Here is a 25,862-nt window from a genome sequence, read left to right on the forward strand (position 1 = left end):
TTTATAATAGTTAAGTGCCCATCACCAGAGGAGTGGATTAGAAAACTGTGGTACATCTACACAATGGAATACTACACTGCTGTAAAAAAGAAAGAACTCTTACCATTTGCAACAGCATGGATGGAACTGGAGAGCATTATGCTAAGCAAAATAAGCCAGTCAGAGAAAGATAAATATCACATGATCTCACTCATTTGTGGAATATAATGAACAACATAAACTGATGAACAAAAATAGATCCAGAGACAGAGAAGCAACGATCAGATGCTCAAACTTCAGAGGGAAGGTAGGGGAGGGTGGGAATAAGGGGGAGAGATCAACCAAAGTACCTGTGTGCATGCATATAAGCCTAACCAATAGACACAGACACCGGGGGGGGGGGGGATGAGGGCATGAACGGGGGTGTGGAGGTTGAGGGCCAATGTAGAGGATAAGGACACATATGTAATACCTTAATCAATAAAGAAAGAAAGAAAAAAAAAAACAAATCCAGAGTCATAGAAGCACCAAACAGACTTTCCAACCTATGAAGAAAAGCTGGGGGAGAGGGGGTAAGAGATCAACCAAAGACTTGCATGCATGCATATGAGCATAACCAATGGATAGAGATGGGGTTGGAGTGAGGGCATATGCTGGGTGTATGAGGGCAGCCTGGGAGAGATCAATGGGGGGAAAAGGAGACCTATGTAATACTTTAAACAATAAGGAATTTAAATAAAAAAACAGCAATAATAAAATAAAAACAGGTAGGTGACAAAAATGAGTGAATAAACTGGGCAGGCATAAAAAAATAGGAATTTGTGTGATTGTGGAAACAGTGGGGAATTGAAGAGAGTTGATTTTATGTAAAGGCATTCAAAATTCAGACAACTTTAAAATCGTATATAATAAAACCCTAATATGCAAATTGACTGAATGGTGGAATGACTGGCAGAACAACTGGTCGCTATGATGTGTCCTGTCCACCAGGGAGTAGTCGTTCAATCCAGGGGTTGCCTCCTGGTGGTCAGTGCACTCCCTCCAGGGGAGCGCTGCTCAGCCAGAAGCCGGGTGAGCACAGCAATGGTGGCAGTGCTAAGGAGCAGCAAGCAGTGTGGTAAAGAGCAGCGAGCAGGGAGGTGGGGCAGGAAGTTCATGCACCAGGCTTCTAGTGCTATGATAACAAAATATGGCTATGTCTACATACCAGTTTTGGTTATAGGCTGCCAGTTTGTAATGGTTGTCTTAAATAAGTTGATACATTCATTATATGTCCATTGACAAATGATATTATAGAGAACATTTAATGCCATGAAAATATGCTCTCATATTTTTAAAAAGCAGCAGCATTCTCATGTTAATTAAAATACACAGAAACACTGAAAATGTCTGTATCACAATGTCATCAGTGGCAGCCCGGCTGGGTGGCTCAGTTGGTTGGACCATCATCCCATACACCAAAAGGTTGTGGGTTCAATTCCCAGTTAGGGCACATACCTAGGTTGGGGGTTCTATCCTCAGTCCTGGGGCAAATGGGAGGCAAATGATTAATGTTTCTTTCTCACATCAATGTTTCTCTCTTCTTTCTTTTCTCTCTAAAGCAAATAAAGACATATCTTCAGGTAAAGATTAGAAATAAATATTAATAAAAATGTCATCAGTGACTATCTCTAGCTGATAGAATTGTATGTTCTCTGTGTATTTTTCTGTATTTTCTTAATGTTGTACAATGGACATGAGTTGTTTTTGCATTCAGAAATACATTGTGTTACAAGGTAGAGAAGTTATGTGGCAATATGGAGCATAAAATCGAGTAGAGTAGGATCAGAAGCAGAGAGGTTAAGACTATTGTAATATTAGGGTGAAGATGGTAGAAACCAAATTAACTCAACAGCTGTGAGAACAAAGAAAGTAATTCAATATGAGGACATAAAAAGAACGGGATGTGATCATCTTGGATCTGTTTAGGGTGAAGATAAAGGTTAAGATAACATTAGCTTAGACATGCTATTTCCATTGATAATCCTGGATCTACATAGGTTGGATATAAGGGTTATAAATTCATTACCCTTAAACATGGTAATTGAAATTGTGAACCTAAATGACATTCCTTAGGGAGAATATGTAAAATAGAAATAGGGCAATGGCCTGAATCATGGGGAACTCTTAACATTTAAAAGCCAGATAGAGGAATAAAGCCTCTAGAGAAAATTACCATATTTTTCCATGTATAAGACGTCCCCATGTATAAGACACCCTCCAGTTTTCCAACTCAAAATTAAGAAATCAATATTGTAAACATTTTGCTGGTTTTCCTTCTCTTTTGGCATCTTAAGAAGTTTTTCTTTCTGTTTTCTCCACTGTCTGATCAGGCACTCAGTGAGAGGAGGTCCAAATTGTCTCTCTGCAGTTCTATTTCTATGCTCTTTTGCATAGCTGATTACATTCAGTTTGAATTTTGCAGAGTAAGACAATCGCTTACCTGTATTTATCTTTTTATTTTTTTTTGACATCTTTATGGGCTCAGAATGCTCTGGTCCCTATTTGCATCTGCACACTCTCCACCTACCCTCTAATTACGGAATCAGTAACAATAAGGCTCATGATTGGAGGAAGCCTGTTTGACAAGGTATTGGCAGTTAAGCACCCTCATGGCTCCCTCCTCAGCTGACTGTGTATAAGATGCCCCTCGAAAAGGAACCAAGATGGTGGTGTAAGGTACAGGCCTGTGCGTGCTGCCTCCCACAACAACATCGAGACTACCAACTATAAGACAAACAGCTATCATTCAGAACCGTGGGAAAGCTGGCCCATTGGAAGCTCTACAACTGGAAGGAAAGAAAGAAGAGCATTGAGACTGAGTAGGTTGTGCAGAGGCTCCAAGAACGGAAGTACGAAGTCGCGCGCCAGGTGGACTGCAAGTGGATGCGTGGGTTTTTTCAATCGGAAGGGGCTGCAGACTCTCGAGTCCACTGAGCTTGTTTGGGGCGGGATTCTGAGCTCTCAGACCCCTACGGGGAGAGGCGGGACAGCCTTGCAACAGGTCGGAGAGCGAGGATGGTCTCCGTGAGGCTGGGACGGCCCTGGTGAGGCTGAGACGGCCCCGGTGAGGTTGCGACGGCCCCTGTGAGGCTGGCATGGCCTCAGTGAGACTGAGATGGCCCCTGGGAAGCCGAGAAAAATACCACATGAACTCACTCATTTATGGATAATAAGGACCATTATAGACTGATGAACAAAAATGGATACAGAGGCAGAGCAGCATTGAGCAAACTGTCAAACTACAGTGGGAAGCCTGGGGAGGGTTAGGGAGGGTAGGAGATCAACCGAAGGACTTGTATGCATGCATATAAGAATAACCAATGGACATAAGACACTGAGGGGTAGGGGAGGCTGGGGGAATGTCAGGGGTGGGGGGAAGGAGACATGTGTAATACTCTTTGTAATACTTTAAGAAATAAAAAAAAGATGCCCCTCAATTATCAGTGTAACGATTTTAGGGAAAAAAAAATAGCGTCTTATACATAGACAAATATGGTAAGTGGGAATGATTAGAGCAATGGTTCTCAACCTCTTAATGCCGCGACCCTTTAATACAGTTCCTCATGTTGTGGTGACCCCCAACTATAAAATTGTTTTCGTTGCTACTTCATAACTATAATTTTGCTACTTTTCTGACTCGTAATGTAAATATCTGATATGCAGGATGTATTTTCATTGTTACAAATTGAACATAATTAAAGCATAATGATTAATCACAAAAACAATATGTAATTATATATGTGTTTTCCATGGTCTTAGGTGACCCCCGTGAAAGGGTCGTTCGACCCCCAAAGGGGTCATGACCCACAGGTTGAGAACCACTGGATTAGAGAGATAAAGCAACTAGAATAGCGGTTCTCAACCTGTGGGTTGTGACCCCTTTGGGGGTCGAACGACCCTTTCACAGGGGTCGCCTAAGACCATCGGAGAACAAATATATAATTACATATTGTTTACAGTAGCAAAATTACAGTTATGAAGTAGCAACGAAAATAATTTTATGGTTGGGGGTCACCACAACATGAGGATCGTGGCATTAGGAAAGTTGAGAACCACTGAACTAGAAGGTTATTATGGAAACTAAAGGGAGTAGGTTTCAAGTAAGATTTGGTCCATGATGCTAGTAGAGAAAGCATCTTGCTTGACATTGATGTTTTCTTCCTATGAAAGGACCTCAACTAGTTCCAGGTCTTTCTCTACAATTGTGAAGAATATCTGATTTAGCTTTGTCCTCTAGCCTCCAAGAACAAGATTGTCTAGAGTCTGAATTCTCATTTGATCTTCCAAACTGTTTTGTCAAGAGTTGCTAGGAATTGGAGGTATAATCTGCCTAATTATGGGAATCAGTTGTTAGGGGTAAACAATATCACTTCATTTTATTGTTCAGAACCTAGGCAAGAAGAGAGGAATTAGTTTATTGGGATCTCCTTGTAAAGTGCAACAACTGTCAAATCCCACAAGGGTTAGGTGAAGTAGGGGCTGACGAGGCTAATGGCAATTAAGAAGTAAATCACAAATCAGTATCTTCCTTAATAAAGTTAGTTTCTTCTTTAATTGCCGGGGTCCAACCCCAGCAGGTCCAGGGGTCCCCAAAGGTGTGGACAGAGTCGGCGATGAAGGAATGACATGGAGACAGCGTTCAGTTGATCAGCAGCCTAGCCAGGATCTCCAGCCAAGTTCTGGTCTCAATCTCCAGGGAGGTTCTGCTGTTTATTGTCTTGTTACATCCGTATTTATCCCAGTTGATTTTAATCCTGTCAATTTCTATTACAAAGGTTAGGGCGTTTCTTATCTCCATTCCAGGGAGTAAAGATTATGTAGCTTAAGCATGATTGTTTGTAGTGATTAACTACCCGCCTGGCACTTAGTTAAGGAGTTTCATCCCCTCCCTGACTTCAGGGAAAAATTCCTACCTGGGGAAACAACCTTTCTCGGAGAGGTGACCTTGGTTAAAACACACAGCACTAAGGGGAGCAAACATATTAAGAACAGTATACTATATACGCCAGGTCCCTTGAAACATATGCTGTGCAGATGTTTCTTTCCTGCAGCGACTGTGTCAAGCAGCAAGGATGGACCGGCTTCTGGCATTTAATAAAGCTAGTTCCTCTAAGGGAGGTAATTGAGAAATGTCTCCCAAGTGGTGTTGGTGGGACAGTTAGAACTACTGCTCCAATCCTTGTTCTGTAAGATTCTCTAAGAATGGGACTCTGCCACCCAGGGGAATAATATTGGTCAGGGCTATTTTAGTTGAAAATTAATGAAATTTACCTTAAAATGGCTTAAATAAGAGTGGCAGGGGTGGGTAGGAGAAAAGGCAGAACTCACTGGCCAATTAATTAATGAAGAACAATGAGGAGCCTATGATACTGATGTCAAGTGATATCATCTGGACTCTACTCTCTATTGTTCATATCTGCTTTCTTCTGTTCTTGCTATATGGTAAGAGAAGCTTTCTCCATGTTGTGTCAAAGATAATCAACAGCAGATCTAGCCTCAGTAAAATTTTCATAGATGACTCTGGAAAGATTAGCTTGGTTCATATGCCTATTTTTAGGGCAGGGGAAAAATTACATATTAACAGATTAATCAGCTAAAAGAAAGGCATCTCCTGAAAGAATGGACATACAAAAACTGTGGTCTACTACATTCCACCCTTTGGCTACCCAGCATCTATATTTGTGCTTCTTTCAGTACATATAATTTTTTTAATGCCCTTAGACAAAGACAACGTAATTATCCCATGAACAACTCTTCTCCTCAACGGGAGACATGCCAAGTCTCATCCAATTTTTGCATCTTGCTTGAAGACGAAGAGTTCTGGATAACCTGCATTTCTTTTGGTCAGGCCTGGATGTAACTCTTCATGCTACAGAATAATAAAGATAATTTTAAATAGTGCTATAGACTTAACAAGAGCAAGACTACCCTAATTACCTAGTAGATGGGGTCTTTGGTCAGTTAATATAGTGGTCTTGAGTTTGCTCTTTGGAAGACACTGCCTTATCTCTTGCCCACATGTAATGGGTACTGAAATTAAGCAATCAGACGCCTTTGTTTGCAAGGCTTCATGTTTCTGTCAATAAAATTCTCTTGCAATCTTAGTTGCCTGCTAGTCACTTTGCTTTTTGGTAACTCTGTGGTTTAGAAACCAAAAACAGAGATGGTATGTGAATGTTTTCTATCCCTTAGCAATATGTTTCAAGGTTGGAATGTAAGGTCTATTGTCCAGCCAACTAAACTTAACTATTTCTTTTTTGACCTTTGGAGCCAAAATTATAAGCTGAAGAATGAGGTTTAAAGGAAATATTGCTAGGTTTTACATCTGTTCCCTTGCCCACAAGTTCCATCTCAGCGAATGACTTCTCACAACAGGACTAATTTGACAACCTTTGTCAGACAGGATATATACAGCAAGAGATGCATGAGGTGATCAGGATCAGGTTTTTTCCAGGGTTCAAATGACATCTTTTACTGTGTTTTCAACTCCCTATTTTTGTTTGCATCAACTTTAGGTCAGGAGAAAGAATGTGGGTTTTTCCAAACCTGTAAACTGCAGGCTTATTTGATTCTCAGCCACATGGCTTACTAAGTTCATGTGGAAAGGGAGTGTCAAAAATACATTCTTTCTTTTGCATTCAGTTAGCTAGCTTGATCTGAAGTGCATCTCTTTCTTGTAGGACCTCACTAATGGACACACACCAAAATCCTGGCATTTTTCTACCAAATTCTTGAAAACTTCAATCTTGATATAGTCATTGTCTAAGACCTAAAATTCAACGGGTTTCTTGCTTGCTGCATACAACACAGTAAATACTGCCCAGGACCAAGGGGTTCTTATTACTGTGCACCCCACCTAGACTCACCAGTTCTACATTTCAGGGAATCTTCTTTGTTGACACTGGACAATATTATGTACTTGCCAGGAATAAAAATCCAAACCTTGCTATTTTGAGATTTCGTACTCTCAGTTTAATAGTCTGTTTTGAATTTTACATCAATTTTGGATTCAAGTTCAGGGAATTTTAAGTTTAAAGTATTATTAGGCTCTTTTTATCTAAGATTTTATATGGTTGCTAAGAGTAAGTTCTTCATCACCATGGCATTATTGGAGGGGCATCTGGTCAGCATGCCATCTGAATTTGTTGCTGAAAGGTCCATTGTTGCTACAACTTGCAATCAATTCTCAAAGTGCCGTTTTCCCTCTATCCTTACCTCAGAACTTAGAGGGATGTTAGTGTCCTCTCAATAGGATCCTTTATCCAACCCATGGATTCATACCACAGCCTCTGCCATGAGTTTTCACCATCCTGTGTTGCAGCAAACTCCTGGAAAGTAATTGGGCTCTTACTGTGAGTCACACTTATAAACCTCTTAAGGAATTCCGTATTTCCTTTTCAGTCCACTGTAGTCAAGTAAGACACAGCAGTGGTTTTCAATGCTGCCTGATCCTCTCAGCTTAACCATATTATGCTGCCATTTCTACTTGATTGTTGCTCCATTAGGCAAATTACCAGGTGGGACCCTGGGTAGAAGGCATAAGCTCCCTGTTTTTGAATTCTGAAGTCTTCCTGGCTGTATCTATCCCTTACTCCAGTGGTTCTCAACTTTCCTAATGCCGCGACCCTTTAATACAGTTCCTTATGTTGTGGTGACCCCCAACCATAAAATTATTTTCGTTGCTACTTCATAACTAGCTGTAATTTTGCTACTGTTATGAATCGTAATGTAAATATCTGATAGGCAGGATGTGTTTTCATTGTTACAAATTGAACATAATTAAAGCATAGTGATTAATCACAAAACAATATGTAATTACATATGTGTTTTCCATGGTCTTAGGCGACCCCTGTGACAGGGTCGTTCGACCCCCAAAGGGGTCGCGACCCACAGGTTGAGAACCACTGCCTTACCCCATAGGGTTTCAACTCTGAGAAAAGAGCCAGAAAATATGTCTCAAATCATGGGCTCTTTTCTCCTCCAATACCATTGAGACTGCTTCCATTTTCTTCTAATAATTTCATTCTCAAGCAAGTTCACTCTGCATGCTGGCCAAAGCCATAGTTAAAGTTCTTGCTTAATTTCAGAGTGAGGTATTTTTTTTTTTCCTCAACAGTGCTAACCCAAATGATGAGAGTGTCTCTGACTGGCTTTATTTTGTTAATTAACCTGTCCATTCCTGAGCCAATTATTATAATTGAGGAATAGGGTACTTTGGCTGGCCTGATTCATGGGTCCACCCTGTGGTATGGGACTTAGGACCAGGTAATAGATGGTTGCACCCAGGGAAAAAAAGGTAGGTCTATCCTATATAATAAAACCCCAATATGGAAATTGACTGAACAGCAGAACGATGGGTTGCGATGATGCACACTGACCACCAGGGGGCAGACGCTCAAGGCAGGAGCTGGGCTCTGGCTGGTGAGTGCAGTGATGGTGGCCTCTCCCACCTCTGCTGTAAGCGGGCAGTAAGGAGCAAGGGATCCCGGACTGTGAGAGGGATGTCTGACTGCCGGCTTAGGCCTGGGGGGGATCAGGCCTAAGCTGGTAAGTGGACGTCCCCTGAGGGGTCCTAGACTGTGAGAGGGTGCAGTCTGGGCTGAGGGACCCCTTCCCCTAGTGTCTGAATGTCGTGCACCGGGCCTCTACTATTAGAATAAACTCTCATCTCAGTGGCTTAACACAAAAGAATGCATATGAACTTTAACATAAGTATTCCTAACAGGCAGGCAGCTATCTTCCAAATGCTGATTCAGGAAACCTGAGTCCTATATCGTGGTTTCACCATCTTTAATGCACGGCTTCCAATACAAATGTGTTCATCTTCCTCAAGTTGTAGGGAATGGGAGATCTTGGAGGACTTCTCATGTGATACCTTTATGGACCAGAGCTGCAATAGGAACACATTACTTCTACTCATATTTCTAGTTAATTAAAACCTAATTAGCACATCAAAATAGTTAGCCCAATTGCAAGGGAGGTTGAGAAATAGAATGTGTGCCCAGAAAAAGAATGTAGTGACTACAAGAGTCCACAATTATCACTAAATATTTATTTTATCTCTCTTCATACACACAGAACACATCCCACCCCAATCTAAAGTTCTACCAAGTCACTAAGTCAAGCTTAAAGTCTAGATTTTAAAAAAATGTTTTTATTGATTTCAGAGAGAGAGAAGGAGAGGGAGAGATAGAAACATCAATGATGAGAATCATTGATCGCTGCCTCCTGCATAACCCCCTCTGGGGATTGAGCCCGTACCCTGGGCATGTACCCTGACCAGGAATCAAATTGTGACCTCCTGGTTCATAGGTTGATGTTCAGTCACTGAGCCACACCAGCTGGGCTAAAATCTAGATGTTCAGGTAATGCAGTCATCTTCATTAGGTCCAGATGCAACCTATGAACTAAAGACAAGTTTTCTCTCATATCACCCCATTTCCCAGGAAACACAATGATCATGGGCAGGTAACTACAAAATGCTCATTTAGAATAGAGAAAAATGTGACACTAGGCAATACACATGAACAGCAATAATGAAATATTTCACAGGCATTTCTCTCAAGGGTGGAGGAAGTTTTGATGAGAGCTCAATCTAGTCTTTCAAACTCCCTTGTGATCCTCTGTCCCTGTATGGACCCGATACTAGCCTCTGAAATGTTTTGTCCATCATTTCCCATGGCCACATTCCATTTAGGTACCGGGGAGCTGTAAAGCATTTATTTCCTACTTATGCAAGTTTGGGGTTGAACAGTTGCCTTGCTATTTAACAACTGAACACTATTTGAACCAAGTTCATGATTTTGGGGGGAGGGGGTTAATCCTCACCTGAGGATATTTTTTCCATGGATTTTTTAGAAAGACTGGAAGGGAGGAAGGAAGGAGGGAGAAAGAGAAACATCAACGTGAGACACATCAATTGGTTGTCTCCTGCACGTGCCCCTACTGGGGCTGGGATCGAACCTGCAACCCAGGTGCATGCCCTTGACTGGGAATCCAACTCACAACCCTTCGGTGCATAGGCCAGGCAACACTGGCCAGGTTCATGATTTGATTAGTAATAAAACTCCTTCAGAAATTAAGTCTTATGATTTACTAGAGGCCCAGTGCATACATTTTGTGCACGGGTAGGGTCCCTAGGCCTGGCCAGTAATCAGGGCCGACTGGGGCTTTCCTGCTGCTGGCCAGGACCTTCTCTCATTCCATGCCGCCCCCTGGTGGTCAGCGCGAGTCATAGCAAGCGGTTGAACTCCAGGTCCAACTCCAGAGGGGACACTTTACATATTAGCCTTTTGTATATATAGATTTGCTTCTAGTAATTACTCCCAAAGTTCTTTCTTATATAATTGACAAAACTGAATTACTTCTTTGCTTCCTTGCCCATGTCAATTTCTCTAAAACATCATCCCAGCCAACATAATGGTCTTGGATGAGAAGGCCAAAGCTTTCATTTGATCTTTGATCCAGAACTAAATCTTTTTTTTTTAAAAATATATTTTTATTGATTTTTTACAGAGAGGAAGGGAGAGAGATAGAGAATTAGAAACATCGATGAGAGAGAAACATCGATCAGAAGCCTCCTGCACATCTCCTACTGGGGATATGCCCGCAACCCAGGTACGTGCCCTTGACCGGAATCGAACCCGGGACCCTTCAGTCCGCAGGCCGACGCTCTATCCACTGAGCCAAACCGGTTTCAGCCAGAACTAAATCTTAAAAGAAATTGTACTCAAGTCCTTTTCATTTCATTTTACCATTCAATGTCTAGAAAATGTCATCTTTACCAATTCTTCCAAATTTCTTATGCTCTTTAATTTCTGTAATTATTTCAAAAGCTTCTCTTTAGTAAAATTTATCTAAAAGTAAAATGTAAAATTCAAAATACACTATAATTTTGAACTGTTTCCTCTGGACTACAGCCTCAATAGATAGGTGTTATGCTTTTCAATTATCACAGGTAACAGTTTTACCAATTATTCTCCCACTGCAAAGCATGGGTTTCCTTCTTCCAGCCTCTGATATCAGTTTCTTCAACATCTGCTGTATCATCACTAAAACAATACAACATATTTTAAGTTATTGTCTTAGTAGTACCCCACTTCTGATACCAATTTCTGGATTAGTTATGGTCATTCTAGTTCTTGTAAGATGTAAATTCTCAAATCTTAATTTTCTCTCCTATAAGAAGTCCAAAAAGAAGAAGTGTTTTCTAATTTGGATGTGGTTTAGTCACATATGCTCCTTCTTTCTTCTGGCTCCGACATCTCCAACATATTGTTTTCAAGGTTTCTATACTCATTAGCTTCAATCTGATGGAGAAAGATGAAGGGAAAGGGAGGACCCCATTAAGCCTGGAAATGAGCATATCATGTCCATTCATATTTCATTGACTAAAAGTCAACCACATGGCAAGGAAAATTGGGAAATTTATTCTAGCTGTACTAGTATATCCAGGAAGAAAAAATAAGTCTCATGAATGGCTGGTCAAGTCTCTGTCACAAGGTTCTAAAAAGAAAAAAAAATGCTAGATAAAAATAACAGAAAGTCACTCCAATCTATTAAGTTTGACCTCATCCTACTAGTGCCACCAAGATAATTTCAGTACTCTATAAAAGAACAATAACTCATTTTCTTCTAAATAATGGGGTTACTTTAAAGACAGAATTTTTGATAGCATATGTACAGAATTTAGAATTAAGAATGACATTCTGATAACAAAAAGAGACATTGAACATAGAATATTTTTTAAAGCCTGACTGTGAAGGAAATAGAGGGGAACCAGAAATGTGGAAGATTAAAGACAGAAAAGATAATAAATGAAGAGAAAGATGGAATGGAACCAGGGAACAGATGAATAATTCATCTGACATAAGAACGGGGAGTATCTCATTCCTCTGATACTGGAGAAAAGCAAAGAAGTATCTAATTTTCTAGCATTTGGAAAATTGAAGGAGTTTGTGCCTAACACCATTAATTTTCTTGTAAAGTTTGAAGTAAAGTCATATAATGCAATGTGGCCAGAATTTAAAGACTGCAAAAAGTATTCTGGTGGGAAGGGAGGCATAGGTGCTGAAAGACATGCAAAATAGGAGAAATCCAGTTGAAGTTATAGAACTGAAATTTGTGTGGTCAGGGGTGGGCAAACTTTTTGACTCGAGGGCCACAATGGGTTCTTAAACTGGACCGGAGGGCCGGAACAAAAGCATGGATGGAGTGTTTGTGTGAACTAATATAAATTCAAAGTAAACATCATTACATAAAAGGGTACGGTCTTTTTTTTTTTTAGTTTTATTCATTTCAAATCCGGCCGGCGGGCCGTAGTTTGCCCACGGCTGGTAGATAAACAACGTTGCCTACTGTCCTGCACAGGAACTCGGCTAACACTGCAGGAGAGGAACAGGCAGATGGTTAGTCCTTGGTGTGTAAACCTGCTAGAGCACCCATTACACTATAAAGCCTCTGGAAGCCAACTTTGGTTTCCGACACTATCCACACAGTAGGCACATGATGAATTTTTGCTTGAATGGATTGATTCAGTGATTGCCAATTCTGCCCTAGTACTCTATAGAGCGACTGGCAACTGCCCACATTTCATTCGGTATGCCAATTTTAAAAGGAAAAAAGCCCCCCAAAATTCAGGCACGCGCCGCTAAACTTAGCCGTCTTAAGATGACACCTACGCCAGCGGAGACATACTTTTTATCTTGTGCCAGTACATCTGCCTTGGACGTCTGCTTCGTTTACCTTACGCCACTGTGCTCTTCGTGGATCAGAAAGCGGCAATCCCGAGCTGAATAAACTACGCTATTATTTCCAAAGTCCCGGAGGTTCTTCGGACACCCACAGTAAACTCACAACCCCCATCACAATGTTCCTCCCAAGAGGTGCATGGACAAGGTTGACTGTTTACGAGGCACTTCGCAGGTAAACGCGGGGAAGGTGAAGGGCGGAAGAACCACGCCGGCGTCATTCCGGGAATCGTCTGCAAAGCCTGGCCCAGATCTCGTTTCCTTCTCGCCTTTGGAACTTTAGGTTTGTAGTGGTCAGACTACAAACCCAATCGTATCACACAGCATAAACGCAGGTTCAGGAAGTGTGACCCAAGACTTCAACTAGGCAGCGAGGGCTCGCCCCCTAACGCCAGGCCATCTCTCAGGAGCCAAAGCGCTCACTTAGGAGTTGGCAGCGAGGAGGGGGGAGGGAAAAGGCAGGAATAAAACAATGTACAACAGAGCAAAACGAGGCCCCACCTCCCGGATCTGGAGGTCCGGGCCTCCCGCTAACCAAGTGCCCGGCGCCCACGCGGCCGGGAGCCGCTCCTCGCAGCCCGGACACGCGCCCAGGCGCCGCCAGCCCGGGGGAGCCGGGCACTGGCCCTTGAAATCTCACTTTCGTCCACGCGCGCGCCACCGTCCGGGCGCCGGCTGATGGCGTCACGGACACTTCCGCCCGCGGCGGCGATCTGGTCTCAAGTGGGGAAGGAAGACAGGACGGCAGAGGGCTGCGAGTGAGGGAAGCAGCGAGCAGAGAGAAGCAATCGGGGCGCTCGCGGGCGCCACGGCAGGGACCGCGGCCCCGTTCGGTCCCCCCTGTGCCCCGTCGGAGGTCTCCCCAGGCGCGCTCCCCGCGCTGCACGGTCGTCTCCCCTCCTCCGAGTGTCCCGACACCCGGGTCTTCCTGTACGTCTCACCGCCCCCCCTTGCTCCCTGACGCTCTCTCCTCCCTCCGCCAGGCTCCCCGCCCTTAGTATCGCGAGACGAGGTGAGAGCTGGCGGAGCGGCGGCGGCGGCAGTAGAGGTGACCGAGGCGGTGGCGGCGGAGGCGGCACCGAGCGCTGTGTTGGCCCCGGTGCAGCCCAAGTCGCGGTAGAGCGGAGCCCCCACGCCCCTCCCCCGTCCGCGCCCTCCCTCTTTCCCTGGGGATGGAGAAGGCGACGGTTCCGGTGGCGGCGGCGGCGGCGGCGGCGGCTGCTGAAGGAGAAGGGAGCCCCCCGGCGGCGGCGGCGGCGGCGGCGGCGGCAGGCCCCCCCGCGGCGGCGGCGGCGGCGGAGGTCGGCGGCGGCAGCGGGGCTCGCTCGGCCTCGTCTCCTCGTGGGATGGTGCGAGTGTGCGACCTGCTCCTCAAGAAGAAGCCGCCGCCGCCGCCGCCGCAGCAGCAGCACAAGGCCAAGCGAAACCGGACTTGCCGACCCCCCAGCAGCAGCGAAAGCAGCAGCGACAGCGACAACAGCGGCGGCGGCGGCGGCGGAGGCGGCGGCGGCACCAGCAGCAACAACAGCGAGGAAGAAGAGGACGACGACGACGAGGAAGAGGAGGTTTCTGAGGCAAGGGCCTGCTTTAAAGGGAGGAGGAGGAAGGGACTGGAAAGGGTAGGGGCCGAGGGTGGGAGGGCACTTGGAGTGGGGGGGGCCGATTCCTGCGGGTCGCTTTCTCTCGGGGGCCGGCTTCCCCTGCCCGGGTCGCGAGGCGGGGGGCGGGGGGGGAGGGCGGCTGACACGTGGGGGTGGGAGCACCGCCGAGTCCGCGGAGTTAGAGAACAGTGCGCTACCCCGGGAGGGGAGGGACGGGTTAGATTCCCCATTGGCAGCACCCGGCGGGGTGGGGGCGGGAGGAAGACGATGGATCGGCGAGTCTCCTGGGGAACGGCTGGAAGTTGGTAAATTTCTGCCAGTTGTGCGGTTCGAGGAGCAGTTTGCGGGGGAGGTAAGGTGGTCATGGATTTAGAGTTGTGTTTGTGTGTGAGAGACACGTGAGCAGCCGTACTTTTCCGTATTGTTCTGCTGCAGGTTTTTCTCATAATCGTGGCTGCCGAAGTAACCTTCACTTCCTCCCTGTTTGAAGGATTTTTGCATGAACTGGTCTTCTAGCCATGTACATTTATATGCAATGCAGAGGATGAGAAGTGCGTTTGATCCTCGCACGGACGTTCACATGAGCTCTCCAGGTGCTTCCTTAGTGAGGGAGAACTAGGTTAGGTCATGTCTTCCAGGTGCTATGGGGCAACTCAGGTGCCTGCTTGGAGCCGGGCTGGGTTGTGGTGAGTTGGACGAGGAAGGCCTCTTGGTTTGTCCTAGTGATCTGGTTTCATAACTGTTTGTAATTTTTCCTGGGTCCACAGACAGGCGGCGTTGCAGGACCTCGTTCTTCACAGGAGGCCGTGGAACCCCCCAAAAGTTCAGTAAAGCATACCATGCTGACGACAAGCTTAAGGGTTAGCCTTACTAGTTAGCAGGGTTGTTGTTGTTGTTTTTTGGGGGTGTTTTGTCTTTTTTTTGGTCACTCTTGTGCACTCTGAAATGGAAGCTAGGGAATTTTGATATGGGTAAAGAAGTTGTAACTTAAGGCAGAAGGAAAACAGCTTTAAAGGCTGGTTATAAAATTAGTTATGAGAGAACAACGGAATTGTCTAGAAGTACGACTTGCCATTTATTCTCTTTTACAAACATAGAGCTTAACTTGGTGCAAGGCTGTTTTTTTTTGAAAATTGCATTATTGAATCTTGGATTCTGTTCAAATAGAGAAATACGCTTTAAAGAGTTGGAGACTTGTCTTTTAGTAGAAGACCAGTTTCTCTTTTACCTCAGACAGGATGACATTATATATAAGCAGGGATGTAATAGTTCAAATATGTGTACCAAAGAGATGGACATTTCCAGCTATTCCACTAACCTGTTGAATTCTGTGGATTGATTTGTATTGATAGATATTGTATTGACCTATTTGGATGTTTCAGGATAGTTGTGGTACAGGCTACATTTGAAACATTGAAGAGGGGGATGTGATGGGATCCTGTTTTCAATAAAATCTATTATAGTAGGTAGAACTTTCAGTTGCATGGTTCTTCACAGAGATGAGAAACATTTTAGAGAAATCTAGTCCAACTCTTTTGTTTTATTGATTAAGAAAACAAGGCTTAGAGGAAACTGATTGTGGTGAGTAGTAGCAGAAGTACAAATCAGAGTTTTCTAATAGTTCAGACCAGTACACTTTTTGACAACTTAATTCTTTGTATTCCCTTCCTGACCTCTTTCAAAAAATAGGCAGTGAATTGCATGGTAACACAATCATGTAATTGTGGGTAAAATACCAATGTTAAGATTTTAAATTCTCTAACAAGATATCAAGCTCTGGTTTGGAACTCACTGTCAAGTTGAATGCATTACTTACTGGATTATTATGCTGCAAACTTCACTTATCTAGGTAGTTTAGTCCATTGGATTTTGGTCTGATAAGCAAAACTTTGAGTTATCTCTTAACATCATGTAGAAAAGTCTTAAGTTTGTAGATGTGCTTATTTTGTGAGTTAGGTAGGTTTTCCTTTAAAAAACAACAACCAGGAATGGTATATGTTGAATTTGATCAACTAGGGGAGTGTTTATTTTTAATTTACTTTGTTCTGTATTGTGGGTTTGACATTTGTTATGACAGCAAGTCAAAAGATAAGTGTAAGAAAGTGCAACCATTAAAAATAATCTATATAGATACATGATGAGGGATAAGCAAACAGAAAGGAGTACACAGTATGTCTACAACTGCCTTCATCCTTGACCTAAATAAAGAAATAAATAAACCTCATGGTCACTATATGTTGTAAATGGACCACTTGTGCAATGTTTTTCACTTCATTACCATTTTATTGACATTGACAGAAGTTTAAGTTTCTAGTGCTAGGAAATTTTGTGGCTAATACTTGTATTTAAGTCCGTTTTCTAATTCATTATATTATTAGCTATATAGTGAAAAATGTGGATGACATGATTCTTGAGATTATCGTTCCATTAAAAATCATCACAAGGTTAAAGAGGAATATAAAAAGTTAAGGTTTGGGGGTATTTAATCTGAAAAGGTGGAGGATAGCATAACTACCTGTACATTTGCTATAAAGAAATGCTGGCTGGATATTCTTTCTGCCGAAAGAGGAAAAGTTGGAAGGAAAGCCAATGTAATTGAAACATTGAGTGTTGAAGAAAAAGAATCTAATTCTTATTAAATGTTAAAACAGGTTATTGAAATGGGATTTTCTGTTCAGCATTTCAGAATAGAATAATCGTGTTTTAGATAATTGGTGTCACTTTGGATATACCTGGAAACAAAAACATAAGACCAAGAGTTCTTCCTCTTCCCTCCCCATTTGACACAAAACCTTAGGTCAAAAATGAAAAAATGTATAATTATTTTGTCTCTCAGTGGGTAACTGACCAATATGGAAAATAGAAATGTCTTTCCTAACAGCTTTTATGTTAAGAAGTACATTTCTATTTTCCATATTGCTGTGATGCACTTCTTTTCAAATTAGTAGATTAAGTTAAATTACTAACTCTAATATTACAAAGAGAAACATGTTGAAATTGCAAGTGTTGATAGTCCATTTCAGAAATAACATTGCATTTGCCCAGCTGGTATGCTCAGTGGTTGAGCATCGATCTGTGAACCAGAAGGTCACACACCAATCCCCATCAGGATACCTGCTGGGGTTGCATGCTCCATCCCCAGTAGGAGGTTTGCAGGAGGCAGCCAATCAATGATTCTCTCTCATCATTGATGTTTCTATTTCTATCTCTCTCTCCCTCTCCCTTCCTCTCTCTGAAATCATTAAAAACATATTTTTAAAATATAACATTGTATTCTACTGAATGCATTTTAAAATGTAATTGAATTGCATCAGTGTTTGCTAAAGCAGAATTCAAACAGGAAAATTTTTCTGTTAAAAGTAGGACTCATGGCACTGCTGGTGTTGCTCAGTGGATGAGTGTTGACCTATGAACCAGGAGGTCATGGTCTGATTCCCAGTCAGGGGTTGCAGGCTTGATCCCCAGGAGGAGGCATGCAGGAGAGCTGATCAATGATTCTCTCATTATTGATGTTTCCATTTCTCCCTCCCTCCCTTCCTCTCTGAAATAAATAAAAAAACATTTTTTTTAAAAGTAGGACTCATGTACAAATGTAAATGCAACAGAAGTTGATCAGAATTCCATATATTTTTATAGATAACTTAAGGCTTTAAATTTAAGGAACAAACCTAGTGAAGACATTTTAGACAAGGGAAACCAGTAAATAAATTAGTACTGACTTACTTTTCAAAGTATTTTGGAAAATCTTTATTGACATGAAAGAGGTAGGGTTGAGAGGCTTACTTGTTTCCCATTGTCATCTTAATTGAAGAAGCAGAATTTGTAAACTAGATGTTAAGCTCTTTGAAGCATTAGTTATGTCATAATTATCTTGTCTCCTATTCTGTTTAAGCACAATACTCGATAAACATTTTCCATGAATTCATTTAGGAAGCCAAGAGAAAGAATAGTGTTCTTTTTTTCTTGGATCCAAGGGCTTCCAAATAGTTGGAGTTTGGATTTCCACAGGTATTAGGGGGAAAGCCAGTTAAACTAATAGACATTGATTATTGAATTTCTGATAAGTACTTTAAGCCACCTAGATATATATACATTTAAAAAACATAATAAAAACTATTACTTATTCAGTGCCTATTGTGTGTCAAGTCTAACATAATGGTTAAGAGCATGCCCTGGAGCTTGTATTCAAATCCTTTATCCATACACCTAGATCTTGGGCAAATTACTTAAACTCTCTCCCCCTAATTTTTATTGTATGTAAATGGCAATAATAGTAGATCCTGTTTTACTGCATTGCTATGAGATTTAAATGAGTTAATACAGCTTTCATGTATTCTCATTTCATTTTCCACATAACCCTATGAAATAGGTGCCATCATATTTGATTCATTATTCAGGACCTCAAGTCTTTTTTTATTTTATTTTATTTTATTGATTTTTCACAGAGAGGAAAGGAGAGGGATAGAGAGTTAGAAACATCAATGAGAGAGAACCATCGATCAGTTGCCTCCTACACACCTCCTACTGGGGATGTGCCCGCAACCAAGGTACATGCCCTTGGCCGGAATCGAACCTGGGACCTTTCAGTCGGCAGGCCGATGCTCTATCCACTGAGCCAAACCGGTTAGGGCTAGGACCTCAAGTCTTAAGGTATCCAAACTTGGTTTCAGCTATTTGTGGTGGACTTCTGTCAGATGTTTTAATTGGACTCTACTCAATTTACTCTAGTCATCGTCAAACCTCATCAACCTTATTGGAGTATTGTAAAAATTTTCATTGTTGAATAATCATCAAATCAGCATAATGTGGCTCCCAGAAATTCACTAGATTATTCATTAGACTGCTTATACTGGCATCCAGTTGACTAGGAGATTGATTTTTTTTAAGGTCCCTGAGGCAATGTATTTGCACTTAGAACAGTATTCTGCATTTTTATAAAAATAACTTAGTGTGTTAGAGAATGTGGATGTAGTGAACTTCCTTATAATTTTTGAACTTGACTGTAGATGAACAAGAATTTTACTTCATAATGGTATATGAAGTAATACCTGCTGGTACCACTTATGTTTTTGTTAGGACCAATAGAGGGCACCATTATCCTTGGTAAACTATGCCTAGGCTGACTAACAACAACTTTCAACTTTCACCTTTTGGAAAAAACAAGTCATTAGGGAATTGAAGGTGATGGGTATATATGAATACCCTTCTATTCCCTAGAACCTTTCCTATCTGATAGAGATACATTTATCCACTTGTCATCCAGAAATAAAATACCCTTCCTGACTTATGGTGTTCAATTTCTTAACTTTTTGGGGGTTTTCTATTAACTCTTCTTATACAGTCATGAGGGGAAGTGGAAGTGTGGAACAGTATAATTATCATTTATCCTGATTTATAATTTGGGATTTTAATTATTGAAAGCAACATGTTGGATTTTATTTTCACCAAGAATGCTCTAAAATTCGAAATTAATACAGGAATAATTATTGAAAGCAAAACTGAGGTTGCTTTCTGTCATCTTACAGAATTCATAAACATTACCTGGTCTGTTAGAGAGTTATTTTAAATTTCTGGATGAAACTATAAATAAAAGAGGATCAGGTAGAAAAAAATGGGATGATCACAATACTTACGGAATATTTTTTGGAGCCAGTATTATTTAGTTTCTTTATAAAACAAGTTTGATATATGATGCAATCTCTCTCCAATTGCGCAGATAGATCATACTGAATTGTGGTTATGGGAATAACAAGATGGTTGGGAATAAATTGAAAACGTTAAATAGGTTTTTTGAGTCCTGGGTAAAAAAATATTCCTTTTTGGATAAATGGTCTGGAACAAAGCATGCTTTTTCCAGAAAAGTTAAGCATAATATTGAATAAGATTATATAAGATATTGGAGATAATAGAAATCGTAATCTTTATTTAAATAATGTGGTGATACATGGTGTTGTACCATGAAATGATCACTAAAACTAGGGAACTTCTAGAGAGAGATAGTTTACAAATGATTGTAGGTTTGGGGATGGAAAACATGAACAAGGAGGACTACAGGTTATACTTAATTATGTTCTTATGAAATTTGTGCATGGGTGGGGTTCCTAGGCCTGGCTGGTGATCAGGACCGATCGGGGGCCAGGCCAAGCAGGGCTGGGTCAGAGAGGAGGCGACGGTCACTGGGCCGGGTGCGGAAGGAATAGACGCTGGATGCCGACGCCGCCATCATCAGTGCCCTGACACCGCACAGTTCCCTGCCCCTCCCTTCCCTTGCTGCTGTGGTGCCAGTTCCCCGTCCCAGCCCAGGGGCTGGGGGGAGGGACCACGGGAGGTTGGCCAGCTGGGGGAGGTTGGCTGTGGGAGTGCACTGACCACGAGGGAGCAGTTCCTGTGAGTGTCTGCCCCCTGGTGGTCAGTGTGCATCATAGCGACCGGTCATTCCGGTCACTTAGGCATCCTATCTAATAAAAGAGAAACATGGTAATTAGCGTACGACCACTACCCTTCCCATTGGCTAATCAGGGCGATATGCAAATTAACTGCCATCCAAGATGGCGGCCGGCAGCCAGGCAGCTTGAAACTAACATGAGGCTTGCTTGCTTCAGTGACGGAGGAAACCAATGTTCCCCGCCTGCCTTGCTGGCCTATGAGCCTGCAGTTTGAAACATTGTAACAAATATAGAAGCTAAACAAAACCCCAGAAACCTGCCTTCAGCGAGCCGGAATCTCAGAGCTGGAGTTATACATTGTTTCAGCAGCAGAGGCCTCAGAGCTGGAGCCAGAGCTAAAGCTGGCCCAAAATAAAAAAAAAAAAAAAAGGAGCAGTGGGGAGCTTCAGCCCTCAGCCCCTCACCCAGACTGGCCAGGCACCCCAGTGGGGACCCCCACCCTGAAGGGTGTGTGACCAGCTGCAAACAGCCATCATCCCCTCACCCAGGCTGGCCAGGCACCCCAGTGGGGACCCCCACCCTGATCCAGGACACTCTTCAGGGCAAACCAGTCAGCCCCGCCCATGCACCAGGCTTCTATCCTATATAGTAAAAGGATAATATGCCTCCCAGCACTGGGATCAGCAGAGCGGTGAGGCCTCCCAGCACCGGGATCAGCGGAGCCGAGAGGCCTACTGGCACTGGGATCAGTGTGACAGGGGGCAGTGCCCAAACCCCCCTATTGGCCCTACTCTGTGAGTGACAGGGGGGAGCTCCTCAACCCCCTGATGGGCCCTGCTCTGTGCGTGACAGAGGGGAGCTCCCCAACCCCCTGATGGGCCCTGCTCTGTGCGTGACAGGGGGGAGCTCCCCAACCCCCTGATCGACCCTGCTCTGTGCGTGACAGGGTAAGGAGCCCCACCCCCCCTGATGGGCCCTGCTCTGTGCGTGACAGGGGGTGGCGCCGCAACCTCCCCATCGATCCTGCCTTGAGTGTGACAGGGGGCAGTGCCCCAACCCCCCAATTGGCCCTACCCTGAGCGTGACTGAGGGTGGCATCACAACCTCCCAATCCGCCCTGCTCTGTGCATGACGGGGCGGCGCCCCAACTCCCCAATCAGCCCTGCTCTGAGCCCGACCAGGGGCTGCACCTAGGGATTGGGCCTGCCCTCTGCCACCCGGGAGCAGGCCTAAGCCAGCAGGTCGTTATCTCCTGAGGGGTCCCAGACTTCGAGAGGGCACAGGCCGGGCTGAGGGACCCCCCTTCCCCCCCCCCCCAGTGCACAAATTTTTGTGCACCGGGCCTCTAGTTTATATATATAGATTCCTGGGTAATGTTCAAATTAACCAGTTACTCAAACTGAACCATATAACATGGAGAAAAATATGAGGTGTATTATTAGATAGTGAATATTTCAGTTTTGAAATTAAGTGAACTCATTTCTCATTTTTTGAGATAATTTGAAAGTATAGACTAGACCTAACACTTTATGAAACTTGTCCATAGCTATGAATCTCTACCAGGGCATATCCCCTTTCTAGGCTGTCATTGGGTCTAATCTAATTCTTTTTTTTTTTTTTTGTATCCTCTTGCCCCCTCCAAAATAAAAAGAACAGAAAAGAAAGATAAATTAAAAAATAAAAACTTCTAAAATTAATTCTTGGTCTGGGTTTTTCCTCATATATTCTTTTTTTGTTGTTGTTAATACTCTCCTGAGGATATTTTATTTATTTATTTATGCATGTATGTATGTATGTATGTATGTATTTTCAGAGAGAGTGGAAGGGATGGAGGGGAAGAGAGAGAAAGAGAGCATTGATGTGAGAGAGACACATCAAATGGTTTCCTCCCACATAAGGAAATCAAACCTGCAACTCAGGTATATGGTGCGCCCAACTGATGCTCTTTAACTGCTTAGCATACTGGCCAGGGCATGGGTTGTCTTTTAACTAAAGAACCTTTGATTGAAAAATGTTCAGATCTTTGGAAAAATTGGTTTAATCAGTTTTGAATTTGGAGTAAATAACAGGGTGTACTATTTTCCTTTTCTTCTTTCCTATCACCCTAAATATGAAACCTGAGAAGAAAAGGAAGTCGTCGTTTGTGTTACATCAGGTCTATTTCCAGTTCAGTCATTGACCCCATTATTATCTCCTTCCTTCTCTAGGCGATGTTTCCCTCTTATTTGTTATTCCAACTTAATAACAAAATAGTCCTGTTGCAAAGTCTCAGATTATATAGCTTTTACTAGTGCGAGATGCAATATAGGAGTTAATTCTTTTATTTGGCAAATATAAATATTGATTATTTCTTATGTGTGGCTGTTCATAATCTCAGTCATTTCCCTGTCAGTGAATTTGAAAAAGTTAGTTATATTTAAAATTATAGCTGTATGTATTGAGTTAAATGATTTTATACATACTGCAGTTAGTAAAACTTTTAAACTTATACACATAAAAATTTAGGACAGTGATGGAATTCTGTTTTTTTTTTATGATTTTTAGAAGGTAAGTGCCACTATTAGTATACTTTTTTAAGTAAATTTTTTAAAGAAGCATTATTCAGACCCAGAAAAATCACTTTAGATTATGAGGGATTTGAGGAAAATGGGACAGTATTCCTAGCTTTATAACATTTAAGTCTTATTGAGATAACACGATTATAATTTAAAACTGTGAAGATGATTTTAAACCTGTATAATTACTTAGGAGTCTATGTTAGTTTTCAGTGTAACTTTGTTTTTATAATTGGTCTCATAGGGATTGTTTTGTTTCTGTTTTAGAATACTGGTAGGGTACACTTTATATCTTTTATGAATATCTTTTAGAATACTCAATAATTTTTGGTATTTTTTTTAAGATGAGGTCTGTATGTGATATATTCGAGTGTTCTTGACAACTATATTACACCAAAGAATTATTCTAATTTTTACCTGAAGATTTTGTAGTAAGAAAAGAGGTAGCTATATTAGTATACTTATGGTTGCTGCAGGTAGAGATGTGTTAAAATGTGAGAAATTGAGTTAAAGGACAGTGGTAGGGTACACTGTTAAATAGGTTTTAAATGAGATTTCTATATACAGTGTTCCTATTAAATATTAATCAAATATTAATTAAACATTATATATATTTGTAGAAACTATACATACAAATTTATGGAAATTTGACAAGATAAAAATGATCTAAAGAATACAAAAATCACCTTATAATCCTATTCTCCAGAATTAATCATTGTTTGAAATTCTTTTCTTTCTTTTTTCTTGGTGGTGTATTAATCAAATTATCACACAGAGCAGAACTGTCACTTAGAAATTTTGTCTGCTGCCTTAGCCAGTTTGGCTCATGATTAGAATGTTGGCCCTTAGACTGAAGGGTCCCGGGTTTGTCAAGGGCAGGTACCTCAGTTGCAGGCTTGATCCCTGGCTCCAGTCAGGTGTGTGTGGGAGGCAACCAATCAGTGTGTCTCACATTGATGTTTCTCTCTAAAAATCAGTGGAAAAAATATCCTTGGGTGAGGATTAACGAAGAAATTTTGTCTGCTAAGAATTTCATTGATGAGCATTCCCAAAATATGTCAGTTGAAGAGATGAACCTTTAGATAATTATTATATATTTATTTAACTATAAAAACTAATGAATGCTTTTAACTTCTTAAAAACAGTCTTCTAATACATAAAGATTTTATCCCACTCTCAGGGTAAATGCTACTAACAGATAGGTGTATATCAAATGTTCTGCTTTCTTGGTGGAGGAAGAGTGAGTGTGTGTGTGTGTGTGTGTGTGTGTAAGAGAGTACATAAGGATTTGCCTCATTCTCACTTATTATGAATGTTCCGTAATATGAATGTGCATAATATACTTGACTTTTTTTTGTTTGTTTGTTTGGTTAATCCTACCCAAGGATATTTTTTCCATTGGGTTTTAGAGAGAGTGGGAGGGAGGGAAAGAGGTGGGGAGAAAGACAACAATGTGAGAAAGACACATTGCATATTGATTGGTTGCCTCTGGCTACCACCCCAACTGGAATGGGGGAATCAGACCTGCAACCCAAGTACATGCCCTTGACCTGGAATCAAACCCTCCACCCTTAGGGCGGACACTCTTAACGATGAGCAGTGCTGGCTAGGGCTTGATCTTTTATGTTAATAGACATGTATGTGTTGTTGTATTTTTCAGTACATTGTTTTGCACATGTAAGCTGAATTTTGAACATCCTTTTACATTATTTTTTAGTATAAAAACATTTCTTTGGGATGGATTCCTGGAAATGGAACTTCTGGACCAGAGTTATGCACATGTTAAATTTGAGGAATACTCCCAAGTTTTACTTTCATCAAAAGTGTATAAGAATGCTGTTGGAAATGGTCAGTCATCTTAGTTTTTTAAATCTTTTAAAGATAGTGTTTTGTTTTGGTTTTCAATTTTCTGATTACTATTGACATTGAGTAAATTTTCATGTTTTTTTTTTCATTTTGCTTTCTTTTGAAAATTTACTGTTTTATCCTTATTCTATTAGTTCCTTTTTCTTAGTGATTTGTTGGTGTTATTTATATTTATGGATATTCTTCACAGTTCTGTTTGTTACATATATTCTCTGTCTGTTTTCAGTATTTTCATGATGTAGAAAAATGTTTTTGTATAATAAAATGAATTATTATTTGATGACTTCTGGAGACCTTTACCCCAGTATTTTAATTTTTTTTTATTGATTTCGGAGAGGAAGGAAGAGGGAGAGAGAAATAAAAAGACCAATGAAGAGAGAGTATCATTGATTGGCTGCCTCTGGGGATAGAGCCCTCCACCCCAGGCATGTGCCCTGATGGGGAATCGAACCATGACCACTGAGCCATGCCAGCCAGGCTACCCCAATATATATATATTTTTTAATATATTTTATTGATTTTTTACAGAGAGGAAGGGAGAGGGATAGAGAGTCAGAAACATCGATGAGAGAGAAGCATCGATCAGCTGCTTCCTGCACACCCCCACTGGGGATGTGCCCGCAGCCAAGGTACATGCCCTTGACCGGAATCGAACCTGCGACCCTTGAGTCCACAGGCCGATGC

General features: G+C 42.0%; 1 protein-coding gene and 1 long non-coding RNA gene across 7 annotated transcripts in view; one reads left to right on the plus strand and one right to left on the minus strand.

The window, feature by feature from the left end:
- Positions 1-9,080: 9,080 nt before the first annotated feature.
- On the minus strand, positions 9,081-13,404 carry LOC132218175 (uncharacterized). Of its 2 annotated transcripts, none has more exons than XR_009449093.1 (3): positions 12,718-13,404; positions 10,992-11,330; positions 9,081-9,428 (listed from the first exon to the last, which is right to left on the minus strand). It is a non-coding gene; the product is annotated as an uncharacterized LOC132218175 (long non-coding RNA). The 2 variants fall into 2 exon arrangements; XR_009449095.1 differs by having other exon boundaries at positions 9,087-9,428; positions 10,992-11,072.
- Positions 13,405-13,802: 398 nt separating this feature from the next.
- ANKRD17 (ankyrin repeat domain 17) overlaps positions 13,803-25,862 on the plus strand; it is a 177,527-nt gene continuing 165,467 nt past the window's right edge. For all 5 annotated transcript variants that reach the window (XM_059668945.1, XM_059668955.1, XM_059668996.1 and 2 more), the window contains exon 1: positions 13,803-14,344. In XM_059668945.1, coding sequence (XP_059524928.1) covers positions 13,943-14,344 — 402 coding nt within the window. In that variant the 5' untranslated portion in view covers positions 13,803-13,942. The remainder of the gene's footprint in view (positions 14,345-25,862) is intronic.

Source organism: Myotis daubentonii, chromosome 1 (genome assembly GCF_963259705.1).
Source record: "Myotis daubentonii chromosome 1, mMyoDau2.1, whole genome shotgun sequence".
In the NCBI taxonomy this organism is placed as follows: Eukaryota; Metazoa; Chordata; class Mammalia; order Chiroptera; family Vespertilionidae; genus Myotis; species Myotis daubentonii.